The sequence below is a fragment of the Apiospora hydei genome, assembly GCF_038363865.1.
Source record: "Apiospora hydei strain CBS 114990 chromosome Unknown utg000004l_segment0_segment0, whole genome shotgun sequence".
NCBI lineage: Eukaryota > Fungi > Ascomycota > Sordariomycetes > Amphisphaeriales > Apiosporaceae > Apiospora > Apiospora hydei.
Window position 1 is genome coordinate 5,135,885 of NW_027117363.1, and position 15,697 is coordinate 5,151,581.

General features: G+C 53.3%; 1 protein-coding gene across 1 annotated transcript; it reads right to left on the bottom strand.

Moving 5' to 3' along the window:
• Positions 1–2,523: 2,523 nt before the first annotated feature.
• PG997_004138 (uncharacterized protein) lies at positions 2,524–3,661 on the bottom strand (the record flags this gene model as incomplete). The annotated part of the gene is made up of 2 exons (XM_066808453.1): positions 2,524–2,654; positions 2,716–3,661. The coding sequence occupies 2 exons, from the start codon at positions 3,659–3,661 to the stop codon at positions 2,524–2,526; spliced, it is 1,077 nt and encodes a 358-aa protein (XP_066672071.1).
• Positions 3,662–15,697: the final 12,036 nt, after the last annotated feature.

The following is a 15,697-nucleotide window of genomic DNA, read 5'->3' on the forward strand; positions in this document are numbered from 1 at the left end:
AGTCAGTCAGTCGTTGAAATGGGAGCAGCAAGCAGAAGCAGTCGTTGGCGCAACAGTTGGCGGCCACCCTCTCAGTTTGCGATCTGCTGCTGCGACTTTTAGCCATGGCGGGGCAAACGTCCCCGGTTGCGACTCTGCCATCTGCGGCTGTCGGTCGACCGAGAACGCGACAATTTTGCATGTGCCTCTGCCTCTGTCTCTCTCTTCCTCACGCTTAAGCGTCTGGGATCATTGCAATCTATCAATGGAAATGGGGTATGCGATGGTGGACCGTTTCCCTTTTTTCATGCGAATAAGTAGGGACTGCTGGACGGGGTTTCCGTTTGGACTGGATGGATTTGCTGGTAATGGTAGGCTACTAGACACTAGACACCCTGATGGGCGGGCGACCAGTCGTGCTTCGGCTGTCGTTCAATCAATTCAGCCAAACTCCCCCATGACAGGAAGCGTCGTAATCAACCCAAACTTGAAACACTCTCAGCATGGCGTGCTGTCACTGCATCCCGTTTTCTGGTCTCCGCACGCTGATCAGTCCTAAACGGGGCGGGAGGGGGGAGAGAGAGAGCGCGAGGTGACCGGCTGTATTGTACCTCGATGGCAATGCCCTAACATGCATACCTACCTACCTACAGTAAGTAGGTAGAGGCCGGGCATGCCACCGTACGCATGTACAGTAGTAGTCATACCTAACCGAGCCCGGTCAGATAGCAGCCGCATGACTGCACTTGAAAAGGGCGGGTGGGGGGATGTGAGCGGTAGAGTGCGTGCTCCGCCTGTCAACAAGTCATGTTACTTGTGAATGTAGGCATGTAGGTATGTAGGTATGTAGGTAACGGAAGTATGGGGATGGGTAATTGATGTCCGCATGTAGATGCATACACCGCTTACGGAATTATACAGTATGCAATTGGACGGTAAAAATCAGTATCTAGGATACATGTATGTTAAGTATGTATGTACCCCGTACCGTTGACGAATTTCACGTACTCGCACTTCCCTGCTCGCACTAAAACAGAACGGTTCGACCCAAAAGCTTCGACTGGACTGGATGTTTGGCTGAGGTCGCCCGGTGGCCTGTCCTGACGCTGTGTGAGGAGCGCTAGGGTGAAGCTCGGTAACGGTCTTATCCGTTTCCCACCCCCGTTTTTCGCCTTGGAGTACCCGCCGCAGCCTGCATGTAACATGCCGCCGCGTGTCTGCGTCGTCGTGGGCAGCTCGTGATGCTTCAGTTGCTGGATATGGTCCTGTCGCAACTGGAGGGGCTTGGGGGATGCTGTTTTCTTTCGCGGCTAGCAAGGCTTGGTTTGCTCGTTTGGCCCCAGACTCCGCCGCTAAAAAGTGCGCCGGTAGGGGTGCCGCGCCGATCTCCTCGACGGATATCGCACAGGCCGTCCACTCACACGCCGCGGCCGGACTGCCTGTCGCTTCGCGGGCCACCGACACCACCATACCCTTTTGGGCCTCCGCGCAAAACCCAAACTACTGCCTGCTATACAACCGTACGGCGGCATCGTATCGCATCGCATCGCGTCGCATCGCATCGCATTGCTCCGCTTCACCCCAGAGGCCCTCTTCCAATGATCGGCACAGTTCTGTTGCTTGTTTGTTGCATGTAAATTGTTCCATTGGATTAGATAGATTACAGGGCAGTAGCGAGTGTAAGTTTCTCCATCACGCGACGCCGTCTCTGGCGCCGGTGATCAGAAGTGCTCTGCCATCGGGGGTATATGCATAGCATGGTGTAATAGTACAGGTCATATCTCCTCTCCGCATGTCTTTTCCCATCGTGAAGTCTTCTGCTGGCAACCCAGCGATCATGCCACTCGCTCGATGATTTCCCCCCATAGTGTAACGAATGCATCGGTAGTTGAATCCCCTCCCACAAGCGCCTCCGCCGCTGTAAGTCTTGCCTGCCGGTACTCCTCCCAATAATAAACAATCCCCATCCCCAAACGCCGGTTTTGAGGGTATCTCAGAAAGACACACGGTCCTCGTAAATGTAAACCAGAAATCCCAGATGTGTGGCCAGACATCTTGTGGCCATAAGCGACAGACGCGAAATGTAATAACACAAGAGTCTCCAGAGACAAGCCAGTATAGATCTATAAGGCCCACCCCATTGGCTCCCAAACCCCATTGATACCGCTTCTCGGTGTAAAAGAAAAAAATGTCGAAATGTCGAAATGTATCGCTTGGTGATCGTATCGCGCAAGTAATTCCGTGGATGCCTTTTGCTTTTTTCTCTCGTCATCCTTGGGCATGAAGTGAAGCAAGTGCAGGGCGGCTGAAACCACCCTCTCTTCTTCTTCTTCTTCTCCGCCTCCTTCTCTTTCTCTCCCTCTCTCTCTCCCGGCCCCACCCAGAAAATAAACGGTCATAGCAACCGGCAATCTCTAAAAGCCAATTGGATATGAATGACGGGGGTATCAATATCGGTATCAATGCTGCAAAGAAACCAAACCAAACATCGCATGGATTGTCTGAGAGCAAGCCCATGAAAACAAAGCAAGGCTGATGTTGTTTTTAGTCCGAATCGTGGTGGTCCTCCGAGCCAGCATCGGATTTCGCGTCGCCCTTGTGCACCTTGCGATGCCGTCGGAGGTTCGAAACAACCGAGAAGTGCCTACCGCATCCTTCTACTTCGCAACAGAAAGCTGCACGTTGGATAATGTCAGTAATGGCGACACACACACGTCAGTGTCGGGTTCAACGTACGCTTTTCGCCAGTATGGCTATACATATGTGTTTGGAGCGAGCTGGGCCGGGTGAAACGCTTGTCGCAAACCTTGCACTTGTGCTTCTTCTGCGTGCTGGAGGAGACCTTGGAGCTGAACTGGCCCATCATCGATTGGGGTGCTGGCGGGGGCTGAGTCATCAGGTTAGGTCGAGGTAACGTCCGCGACGTTACTGACTCGATGTCGGAACCAGCGGTCGAATAGTCGCTCACCGATGAATCGATAGATCCAGCATAGTAGCTGTTATTGCTGTAATTGCTGGCCGAAGATATCGAGGAACTGGTGGAATGGGTGGACGGGAAGCCATAGGAGTCCGTGGATCCGCGCCCGCCACGGTTCGCGGGAGGGTAGATGGCCCTGGGTGTCTCCTGGCTCATGGCAAGCATGCCTTGTCCAGCGTCCAGAGCGTCCGCAAAACTTCGCCTGTCATCCTGTTGCATTCCTCTGTGGTCAAAGTCAACTAAAGAGTTCCGGTGGGAGCGGCACGTTTCGTCAGGGCCGAGGTCCGACGTGATTGAGGGTACTGACGATTGAGAATACCTTCTGGAGTCAGATTCCGGGGCCAGAGCAAAGGTTGATCGTATCGGCGCAGGCGCGTAACCCGAAATCCCGCCATCATAGGGGCTCGGCGACGCGGCGTATGTGGCATGTACGGGAGAGGCCGAGGTGGCGGTAGCGTACGAGGGCTCGCCATACGCAGCAGACGTTGTCTGCATTCGGTTGAGGCTTAGAAGATCTTGGGGCATATTGAGTAAGTCCTGTTGTCCATAGACGTCCGCCATGAGAGTGCTACCTGCTGATGATGCCGTCACCGGGATGCTTCCATAGGAAGCCATCGAGGAACTGGTATTCGGGTTGGGCCTCGCAGCATGCTGCTTCGAGAGGCTGTCGAGTCCACCAAGGCTGTGCAGCCCCTGGGTGTACATGCCCTGGCCGCCGTGTTGCGGCGGCGAGGCCGAGGCCCAAGGGTTGGTGAAGTGCGGGGGTTCGAGTATGAAGACATGTGGTCGAAGTTGAGAGCACCAAATCGTTGTTGATTGTCAAGTGTCATAGTCATCTTCGACTGGGCTGGGTATACAACAGCGGAGGGTCGGAAGAGGTAGGTGCTATCCCACGCCCGTGTGATCCGACTATAGCAACGCAACGACGACGGACAGAAGAGTTCCAACGTAAAAAGTAGATGATCAGCCGCGGAATCCCAAGGGCGGTTGTATAGAAGATAATCGTATCACCCTGCCGAATAAAAAAAAAAGGTGACTTGTCTTTCGAGATCCGGTGAAGGAGATCCCTCTACCAGTCGTGGAGGCGGGATCAGCGAGCCTTAAGTGTGTTTGGCAGGAGTCTGAAGACGCATGGGGGCAGGGGGCCTTGGATGGTTGGACGAGCAAGAGGTACAACCAGATGCTCGTCGGTACTTGGAAGCGTTCCCCCCAAATTCGCTGAAGCTTAATATTGCTTTCCAGTCAGCGGGACATGTGGAGACGCTGCTAGGCGTGTGGTGTCCAGTGACGACGTGGAACAGGTGTGATCGACAACACAATGTCCCGTCTTAAAGGAGGCCGAGGTTACTAGGACGTGCGGTACTAGGAGGGTAGTCCTGTGTTTAAGAGATCGAACCAGGGCTGAAATATGGGCAAAGATGGTGTCCAATTTGACGGCAGCCGTTTGGGACCTCGACTGGTCGTCAAGAGGTGGAGCTCTTGTGGCTCGTTTCAAGACCGAAGAGTCAAAGATCAGCAGTGGTCACAGATCTGGGGGAGATAAGTCGAACAATGGCCGAGACTAGAAGGAGGACGACTGCGTAATGTTGGTAGTGAGATCCCAAAGTCCACAAATCGGCCGTGGTGTGTGCTCTGGCGGACGTTGGAGGTATCCCAGGGTGGCATGTACGTGTGTTTTGCCCGTTCTGGATGTTGGGATGGGAGTATAGTATAGTGTTGGCGATAGGGAGGAAGGGGAGGAGAAGCAGGCTTTCTACATATATTCCGCGGCCAGCCAGCCAGCCAGCTGTGTGTGCGTGAGTGATGAAAGTGCCCATACGTAACTGGGAGCCGACCTGTAGGCTAAGCTAAGCTTGCCCACGAAAGAGGCCATGGGCAGGGGCCAGCGTGAGTACCGACCAGGTCGAAAAAAAAGTTGGGTATCAGGGTCTCTCTAACCCGAAGCGTCGATATCGGAGCCAGTACGAGAGCGAGAGCCAGCAACGCGGCAAGGATGGTGGATTGTGCCAGAGGTAGGGAAAAAACGCCGTGTTGATATTACTGCATATGGGAAAGCGATGGTACTCTGGTATATAGTGCGTGTGTTTACGTCAACTACTGTACCGCTGTTGTGACCAGGCGGCCTAGCGCGACGAGGAGGAGGAGGAGGTGGAGGAGGAGGAGCAGAAAAGTGAACGGTGGGCTAGGGTGACGACTGGACAAGTCAAGGCAGAGGTAGGGATGTAAGGCTACGGTTAATGCCCCTGTCGTTCAACACACCCAAAACCGCATCAGAAAGTGCTAAAGTGGACCGCATAGGGGTTCTCTTTTGTTTTTTTTGTGTCTTCCGATACACGCACGCACGCATGCACGCACGCACGCACACGCAGCGCATGTACCCAAAGTATGTAGCGACAGTTGGTCGAAGATGCGGAGTACTCGTACTCTCAGAGGAGAAGGAGGAAGAGGAGCACGAGGAGGAGGAGAAAGAAGTGCTGGTTACATGGTGCATATCAATGTATCGGGGTAGAGAGCGAAAGAAGAGCGGCTAGCCAATCTGGGCCCCTCGTACGTACGCGGTTGGGTAAGATATGCTACAGTTGATATATAAAATTCTGGTTTTATGTAAGTAGGTAGGTAGGTAATGTTCCTACAGGGCCCCGGGCCTTTTCCTTTTTGCTTTTTGTCGACGCCACTGATGCGGGAGTCGAAGCTGGCAAAAGACGCCTTCCCATGCAGGGTCTGAAAAGGCACGGAACACAATTGTTTCTTCTACGAGCGTCACAGCACCAGAGAGAGAGAGAGAGCGCGCGCGAGGGCAAGGGCAAGGAAAAGGAAACAGAAAAAAGAGTTCAATGGCTGCAACGTTGTGCCTAGCTTCGGCGGTATCTCGACGACTACTGGTACTGCAGCAGCCTCCAAATGTTCTTATTCTTCTCCTTCTGCCCAGAAACTGGGCAGTACCTACATCAATCAATCCGTAATACTGGTACAGTGCAGAGCCACTGATCAAGCCCACTCGGTCTACCGTTTTGACCAACGCTCCAATTGATTGATTCATCTTTCCTCGCCCGTTCCCTTCTCTTCCCTTCCCTTCAACCGACCGCGCTCTGCTTGGTTGGCTGTGTGGGCGCTGCAAGTACAACGAATCTTTTTTTCTTTCCGCGAGCCCAAGCCTGACTGGGGCTCTTTTCCCAAACTCGAGAAAATACATGCAGATACAAGACCTACGTCAGTGGGTGGTACGCAAATTAGGAAGAAACAGACTCTGCGTATTGCGGTAGTGGCAAGATCCCGGAAAGACCGTATCCCTGTCCGGTACGCGACTGCAAGTGGGTTGCATGGATGAAGCGCACAAGCAAGTACCGGTACCTTTGGTTTTCTTTTCAAACCCCTTGCATCCATCAATACCTATCCTATGTATCACTCACCAGATGGGGGGGAGGGGTTAGCAGGGGAAGAAAAGAAAAACACAGTCTCGTCGGCACGGTATGTCCATTGACTGAGGAGGATGCTTGCACGCACACATCGTCGCCTTTTCTTTTATTACTGCGCCCGCTCTCGTCGGCCTCACCGCACACGATGTCCACGATGGAGCCAAAGATCAATCTCGTCAGTGCAGCCGGCAGTTGGCCTACTAGCCTCTGGAGATTGTTTAATCAAATCAGGAAGCATGCAGAGCATGGAGTAGAGATGGCATATCACATCATCTACCCACCGGCATACACGTACGTCGCAGAGAAGCGCAATTTTGGCCGAGTTGCATGTATGACGATGCCGGCCCCAGCCAAGCCAGATGATAAGTCAGACCTGGTTGGAGCGTCCTGGGAAGGAGTCATGCGCACTCGCTGCTTTGACCACGTCGTTTGCAATTCGCAAAAAGGGCTGACCGACGTAGTTTCATTAGACAGGCATCTTCTTTCGTTCTCTCTCTGCGGCTACCTATGCCTATGAGGTATTCATCAATGCTGCCAGGTAAGAGGTGCCGGTGGCGCGTGTAATGAAGGGCCGAATATCTTGATAGCCTTTCGTCGCAATGCCTCGCGGATGTTTGAAGCTGCGCCGTCCCATAGGCGCTGGCTGTCTTGGACCCCTGACAATCATATAACTCAATCCTCGCCTGTAGTGGTATCCTCAAGCTGTGTCAGAGACGACAGCACTTATCGCATACCTACAGTAACTTGCTGAGCAAGGTTTGTTTGTGTGGGTAAACTCGAATATGCATTGTCTGGCTTTCCCTACCTACATAAGCTATCATCCATACCGTTTTGTGTTATTATGCCCTCTGCTCCTTTGGGTATGCTCTACGTTCTACGCTCTACGCTCTATGCTCTACGTGTATGCACACCCTGCACCCTCTGCACTGTTTCCACCCTCGTCGCCGCCTTGCTGTCTGGTGGTATGGTTTATACGCACCAGAGCATCGAGTACTGATACCACAAAGGACTGGAGGCTTGGCAGGAATGCAAGTAGATGGTCGTCATTCAATGTTGCGTCCTGAGAAGCCAGCCGGGGAGCAAAAAGCAGGAGTACGGAGCAGGAGAGAGAAAGAGAGGTTAGCAGCACTGGCTAGGTACGGTAAGACGGGCATGCTGGCGAGTGGCGCCTGCTAGCGCGAAGCTTCGGGTTCTGCTGTCTCGACTGGCAACTGGGTGACGGGAATAAGAGGGTTTGGGATGATATTTCGTGGGGCGAGGATGGCACTAGATATGCCATATGACAGCATAGCTCCACCCGGAAGCCCTGTCGGTCCCATCTTTCGACGGCCCCTGGACCAATCACCCTCCAGCCGTATCCATCTCGACGGGGGGTTGACAGAGCATCCCTGAGTACCCGTCGTGGTTTTTCGATGTTTGGGGGCACCACTGCACCAGAGGACCCTGATCCTCTCTGCCCCTACGAGGTACCGAGGTACCTGCGCCAGGACACAAGTACCTTATGTACATAGGTATGTACCTTACCCAGGTAGGTAGCCTCGAGCCCTGTACTGTGCGTGCGCACTGTCTTCAATCAATTCGTCCTTTTCTGCTGTATCGACGGGAGATATCGAAGCAGCATGGTTCCCAATCTGCCTAATACTGTAATGGAAATCCTGCGAGGCCATGCTCACTGATTGGAAATTGCGGATTGCTCCCGCCTGCCCGTCCAACCCTTGTCTTGGTTACTGCCTGCCTCTACCTACTGTACAGCAAGGTACAGCAAGGTAGGTGATCTCTCTCCCCCTCTCGCTCTTTTCCTCTGTGTCTGTCTGTGTCCGTGTGTCTGTCTGGTTGGCGCAAGTCCCCACCCACAGCCCAATAACTTCCCTCTGCTACTGGAACAGGTTCAGTCACTGCAATCAGTCTCAGCAGCTCTCAGGTCTCAGTGTTCATGAGATGCGAGAAAGGTTAAACTCATCACCACTCTCCCGCATGCAGGAAAAGGTCCACTACTAATATCAACGTGGTGAACACGGACGGACTCTGGTGAGATTAGCTGTCTAGCAACCAGCACCAGCACCAACACCAGCAACATCTGCTGGCAGGCTCGTACATATACGTATACACACCTTACATATACATCCACCCATACGTACGACTACATGCATCTAGCGGTCTTGCGTGGGCGTGCGTGCTCAGAAACGAACCTTCAACTACCCTAGCGCCTCCCGCGCCTCTTCAGCGCCTTGTAAAACACGGTGAAGTCAACGGCGTTTCCCACGTCTTTTAAGCTTGTTCCTAAGAGGCCAGCCATGGCGCGGGTCGGACAAAACTTCGGTCGATATCTAGCAGGCAGGAATCTCAGTAGTCGCACGCTATCCGACTCGGCATGCCACAGTACCTAGGCGCTGGCTGTCGTGGTGGTGCGTGTGCTACGAATTTACCAATCACATCGGGATCTGGAAATTCCGCTTCGTAGGCAGATGGCATTTCACCGATCAAGGTACAGGCTGGATTCGCGAAAACCGATGGATGGGCTTGCCAGTCGTCCTGCACGCTTGCTAGGGGAGGGCGGGGGTCATGGCCACTGCCATAGCAGCGTAACAAGACCTTATTAGCTTGAGGTCGTATGCAGGCCTGCTGTCAACCAGCTGCTGGATTGTTTCGGGCCAGGTCCGGGAACCGATTGCTACCTCGACATTTCTACCCGCCATCCAAAAGTCGGTGCGCGCTGTGGGCATTTGGAAACCACGGTTTCAATGTTTCAAGGTCCGGGCTGGGACCAAAACAGCCTTCCCGACCGCATCCGTCTGCTCGGAGTCGTCGCCCAGGAAGCAAAAGGACGTCAAGTTGTTCTCGAGTTCCATAACAAATCTGCAGTACGTGTACACGCAAGAGAAGAGGTGTGTATTTTCACATGTATACAGTAACTCGACATGCGCGGTATCTATCATATGTACCTACCTACTTGGGATGTTCCTGGCCCACCACGCTGGAGCCGAAGAAAGGGGGGAATGGGTTGAGGAATCGGATTTCCCGTCCTACTGCAACCTCAAGTTGCCCATGTGAACGGTTCCTCTGATATCACGAACTAGCCTGTTAGCATTGCACCGTTCCTGAGGGATCCTTGCAAACAGGCGCAGCGTGAATTAGTAGTCGCAGCAGGCCAACCGGAACAGCCTTGCGAGCACGAGGGCCTCGAGGTTTCCTGAGGTTTCCTGTTGCGATACTGTGAGGTGCGAAAGATTAGGGCAATTTTGGTTCAGTGGGGTCGGTTCTTGGCCCCCGCCTGTCCACGCAGCAGCTTGGAACTGGAAAAGCAGCTGGACAGAACTATGATCCAGAGAACTGGAGTCTCGACGATAAGAAACCAGAAATGAAGACTCGTGGTTGGGATTCCACATCCTGGCTCAAATCACATCCGGTAATCGCGACGACAATATTGGATCAATGCAAGGCTGCTTGCTGTGACAGTGATGGCTACAGCACCTCCTGCAGCACTATGGGAACATACCTGCCTACTGTACATGCCGACATATGTACAGCACAGTACACCACATGCCTGGAGATCAATGTATGGACGATATCTTCCAGCCTAGCAACCCCGGAAAGGAAGGCCCTACAAGAAGTACGTGACCACCACCGCCGCCACCACCCCGGGAGACCGGGCTGTCTCAGTCGAGATTCCCGAGAGATGTTAAAGGCGATCATTGAGCCATCGTCCGGCAAATACAGAAGTCCCTGGTGCTGGTGGCCGTCCCACACTCGCAGCAAGCAGAACGCGCGGCTGATGTGATTGGTAGGCTGTCTTATACCGGAGTCGGTCGGAATGCAACTACCTACAGGCATGCAGAGTGCCTACATGTATGCAATCTTAGCCTACATACACACATGTACGTATGTATGTACCGCTAGCGATGCGCCGACGGAGATAGAGATTCTCTGGCTCTGCCCCATGCGTACATCATGTTATCTTCTAGAAGTCATAGAAGGCATGAGGGTCTATGGACTGACCACATGCGCAACGAAAAGATTACCAGGAGCTGGTGTACATCCGCTTTAGGACAGCCGCCTCTCTGTCCGTCCACTTAGAGAATCGCCAAGGCGCCGGGGCTCGTTTCATATTCAACTGGCATTCCCCAAAGCAGCCAGGCCCCCTTGCCCCCCAGGGCCTCCAGATCCCGGCCGTTGCCGGTGGAGTTGGCGCCGATCCCATCCTTATCCAGGCATCCCACTGAGCAATGGCGTTCTTAGCGCGAGCTGCCTCCCTGGCTGCTGGCTCCGCTCTGCTGCTGGGCTTGCTGCTGGGTGCCTCTTGGCATTGGAAGCCCACTGTCAGCACAGACTGATGAATGTTTCTGCAGCCTGGCTCGCCTGGCAGCCTCAATATTTTGGAGAGATTGTTCGTTCATGGGGTATGGAAATTACAGCGAGAAAGAGCCGTGAGGCGCAACCCAAAAAGAATGCCGGTAGCTAGCGCTAGGACACGTAGCGACATCCGCGCAGGCAAGCCTACCTCTACTAGTTGTCGTGGTGGCAGTATACACGTACCTCCTACGATACCTACCGTTTATACACCAATTGACTGGCAGACAGGCGAACTGGCGGACGGACAGGTCAAGTGGCATGTACGCACGAGCGGCAGTCGACGGGGATCGTTGCCAGGATTGCAGAAGGCCTCACCACCCTACATAATCTGCTAACCACTTCCAATGTGGTTGTGCTGTAGGCATGTAGGTACAGAAGGAAACCCCCAATAGCTTGGCTTCTTGGCATGACGGAAACCAAACAAAAAGCAATAGGCACTTTTGTATCCGTATTCCACACCCAACGCTAAGCCGGATACCGAAATCGCCTAAACGACAAGGTCGCCGACCATATTTCGTTTTTTGTTTTTGTTTTTGTCCTTCTTCTCTGGGCACCAGATGCACACAGGGATTATTGCTGGGCGTACCCAGACTCCAGAGTCAATACCACAGTTGTTTAGTGCCCAGTTGCATACGCACTGCTGGGTCGCCACACAGGCCAACGCAACGCAAAGGTGAAAGAAAGTACAGTAGCGAGTACAGTATCGTAGGCGATGTTACAGTCTTCTTACGCGCTTCTTCGAGCTTACGAGGCAAAGGCCTCTGGGGCTTCTGGGGCTTCTGGGGCCTCTGGGACCTCTGGGACCTCTGCTAACACTCCTAGCCATTCGATCGACCCAGTTAATACCCACGTTTTCCTGATCAGATAAGCAAACACGGACGCTTACACAGCACTCCGTCGGTCGGTATCTGATATCATTCACTGGCATCGCCTGGCCGCCGGTCTCGGGACTGCTGCTTCAACGCAATGGTCGGTCTGCGGCATTGTTCCGCTCTTTCAACGACACGACACAGCGAACGAACTAATAAGCTGCACGTGTCGTGTCGTGTCGTGTATGAGGTGATTGTCTGCCTGCCTGCCTGCTTACCTTACGGTCCTTGCCTGGCCTGGCCTGGCCTGGCCCTGTTTAATTTGGGCAAAGGAAGCTATTGAATGCGCGGTGAATCGAGTTCCGGTCCGTCAGTCACCGTCAGAAGCAGCAATTCCTGAGGTCAGATATTGCTGTCCCAACACCCAGCGCCAAGCCAGATGGTGGCGGCGGAGGTGTGGTTGCCGGCACACTTTGTCTCAACGGGCCGGGTGTTGTCGCCCAGGAAATGTTATCACATTCTCCCATTGCATGTTTCCTTTTCCCATCGAGTATTTGGCCGCAATGAGACCGAGGGATGGATGAGCTAATCTCCTGCGACGACAACAGGCCTGGTTCGTTGGACCTGCATTCGTCGGCATTCAGTCGATTAAGCTTCCCCGGATTTTCATGGGAGGGGCCACACCAAAAATGCTGCTGCTGGCGGGAGTATACAAAACAGTCTGGCAATTGTCTTCGGTGGCTTGCAGCAGCAACCGTCCCTACCGTAAGGGACCCCCCTCTCAGTCCCTCTCAGTCCCTCTCAGTCCCTTTCTTTCCTCGGAGGTTCATCTTGGCTTTTCTTTTCTTCGCCCAGCCTTTCACGGTGAAGCTATTGAGATTGGGCGGCCACCCCAACCCTACCAAGCCTTCCTCGGCAGCACTAGGGCATTTGCTTTAGTGACGCTTTTTATCCCACCCACGCAGCCACCGGTCTTGATCTTGTCCCCCGTTCCCCCATGGCCGCGAGGGGGAAAAAGAAGGCGAACACTTGCACACATGCAGACTAATGGGGCCCCCCAGAGGGAGATAGCAGCCCCGGCACTCCACGAGGCCGAGCTTAGCCCCTTTTGGCGTGACAGGTCATATGGGGGTTAATTATTGGGTCCTACTTGTTATCCGTCTCCATCTGTGTGCTTTTCCCAAATGACTTGTTTGGGTTCTTATTTCGATCCATTCGTTGAGGTGATATCTTGTCGTAGTCGACCAGATTGGATCACCGCCTGCGCTAGCAGACGCTGCGTGCTTTGATATTGCAGTTTTCCTTTCCCTTGCTCTCCAAAAGTCTAAGTCTAGGCGGACCGCGGCTGTCTGAGCCTTGGCTGCATGTATGTCATATAACCAAATTCAAGGAAAGTACGGGTTGCGGAAATCTTGACGAATGCAATTATGCGCATGGCGTGAAGGGTCTGGTTTGGGTTGGCTGTTTCCTGGGAATGAAGCACGAGAAATTGGAGTTACTTTACGACTAGTACTACTGCTGGGTACATACATGTAATACACGTGCTTGGTCAGAGGTTGGCACCACTTTAGGGAGCTTGGTATTCACCAGGCCAGGGGCGAAGCGGGGGTTAGGTTAGGTCAGGCTAGGCTCTTGACGGGTGCGTACCATGTAGGATTGGTAGGAATCGCATACTTTGGGGGGTGAACGGATGGGGTTATTGGGAAGGAGAGCGAGAGAGAGCCAAGAAGCATTGCCGCAGGTTCGTGACCCCTATACAAGTACGGCGGGCGGGCGACCGGATGGGGAAGGGATAGGAGGCATGCGTATGCAGGCCCAATAGCCTCATGGCGGTCCTTCTGGAGCAGAATTGGCGCTTCCCACAATTGCTGTCGTGGGCTTTCCCGGGCAATAATCGAACGATCTCATCTGATCAGAGACGTTCTGTTTGTACTTGTTACGCACTCAATCCTAGCGGTGGGCTCGAGGGCCTCATAGCCCGCCGCGGTCCAGTAAAAGCACCATGGCCTAGTAATCAAAACCTGCCAGATGCACCAGGGGCTCCCGGGAGAGGGCAGGGGGGGGGGACAAGACATCACATCACAGTTCGATGTAATCCAGGGCCTGGGCAGACTACCTACCTTGCTGGCTCCAGAGTGGAGAGGCAAGATGTCGGTCGTGATCCTTCAATCATGGCGTGTGCCCGCCGCAGAGCATCATATCCAATAAGATCCGTATGGGAACCAATCTATCGTGATGGCTGTGCTGGTATCACATGCGAGAGATGACAGGCAGGCAGTGAGGAGCACCCATAGCATGGACCAGTGGAACTTTTGTCGATGGTGTCACTATGGAAGGCTGGCGCGGCAATCCCACGACAACAACATGGCCGGCCGAGCTGGGCCTCCCATTCAAACACTCCTGCACAAGTGCGCATATCACTGCGGACTTGTTTCAACGATGGGTTCCATATCCTCCGGCTCGGGGTAACCCTTCGAGATGATGCCGAATCCCTCCGGCTATTCTGGGAGGAAGCGGGAGCATAAAGCTGGGTTAGTCTTTCATCATACCAACAACGCTTTGGTAAACCACCGAGAGAGAGAGAGAGAGACGATCAGTTCGTTTCGCGATATGCAAAGCTCCTCGATTCCTCCGACATGACACCAGTCCCCCCGGACGCTACCTGGCATGCACCGTAGCAATATCCGCGCCATGAATCTTCGGCTACGAGGCTCCAATGCGCGCTGTCATTGTGCTGTTCAATGACGCCGAAGTAACTATGCCCGTCCCGGCCCTTTGCAGCAACTCCCCGACCGACAGGTACGAAGGAGGCATGGTGATATCCACTGCCAACTATCGTGCAGTAGACGTGTCACCATGAATGGCATGGAGGACTCAGGCCTTTCCGTGTTGTTTTCGCGGTTGGGCAATGAACGGCCGGAAGGGGGCAAGAGGGGGATTTCGAACGAACCAGTCTTTCCCATCACGGGGTTACGCCCACGGAGCTGGGTGATGATCTTGGAATCCTCTCCGTCTCTTGTCTCTTGTCTCTGTCTCTCTCTCGCTCTTTCCCCAGGAGCAGACCATTCGAACCCCTTTGATTGTGACGAGCACTTTGTTGTTTTGTATTGGGCATCAAAAATGCACGAGTCAGGGACGGTAAGACCATGCATAAACAGGGCAGCCCACCGAGGTCAATATATTGTTGCCGTTTGTGCCCCCGTCTCTCTTGCTGCACGCCTGCGGGCCACTGACAGTTGAAGTATTCTCGCGTCTGGATGCTATGGGACCTTCTCGTCTCGAGACATGGCCGTTGGACTGCTCTCGCGGCTCAAGTGGTTTGTTTGTGTAGGCTTGCCGTGCATATGAGCCAACTTGATCCTTTCCAAAGGGCTTCTTGGCCTTGTGAGGTATACTCCTACCAATTCTTTTCTTCTTCTTTACGTGGTATTCAACCTGGACAAAGTCACGGTGGCTATGTTGAGTTACTAGTTGTTCCGGGGCATATTTAATCACTGGCATAGTCCATATCCCAGCCCACAGACCGAAGACAGTCACATATTCATAGATATCAAAGCTGTGTGCTACTCGGGCACTGCTCCGAGCTGAAAAGACGGGCGAAAATGCCTCAAAGTCAGATGAATGACAAGAATGTCAATAGATTCGGTAGTAGTCGCTAGCTATATGACAGCGGTAGTATCAATAATGGTCGTTGGACGAAAGAGAGCAATGTCCCCATAACATTTGCGCTGGTATTTTGCTGAGCCAACCAAGGTTCTTGTTCCTCCTCCGCGACATGAATGTGAACGGCTCACTGCTTGTGATACTACAAAGTGTTGTTCCTAAGAGCCCAGAGCCCCATAAGACATATATTATCTTCGAGGATCCATCTCGATCTAGTAATGGTACATGTTTCTCTCCTAACTACTGCACTAGAGACGGGATACATTAACCTCTACCCAGATGATACGGTCTATACCACAGACAGGATCTCTCTACTCTATACTGTTGACCTCCCCCAAAATCCCAGATGATCTATGCTAATGTATAACCCCGAAGGCTAGCTTTCACCACTTAAGCCACCTGGACAGATGAAAATAACCGATATTCGACCCCGAAACAAACTATACCAATGCGGCTTCAACAATCGACCCCTGGATCATAATCTATGCAGAAGAGCCTGGCGA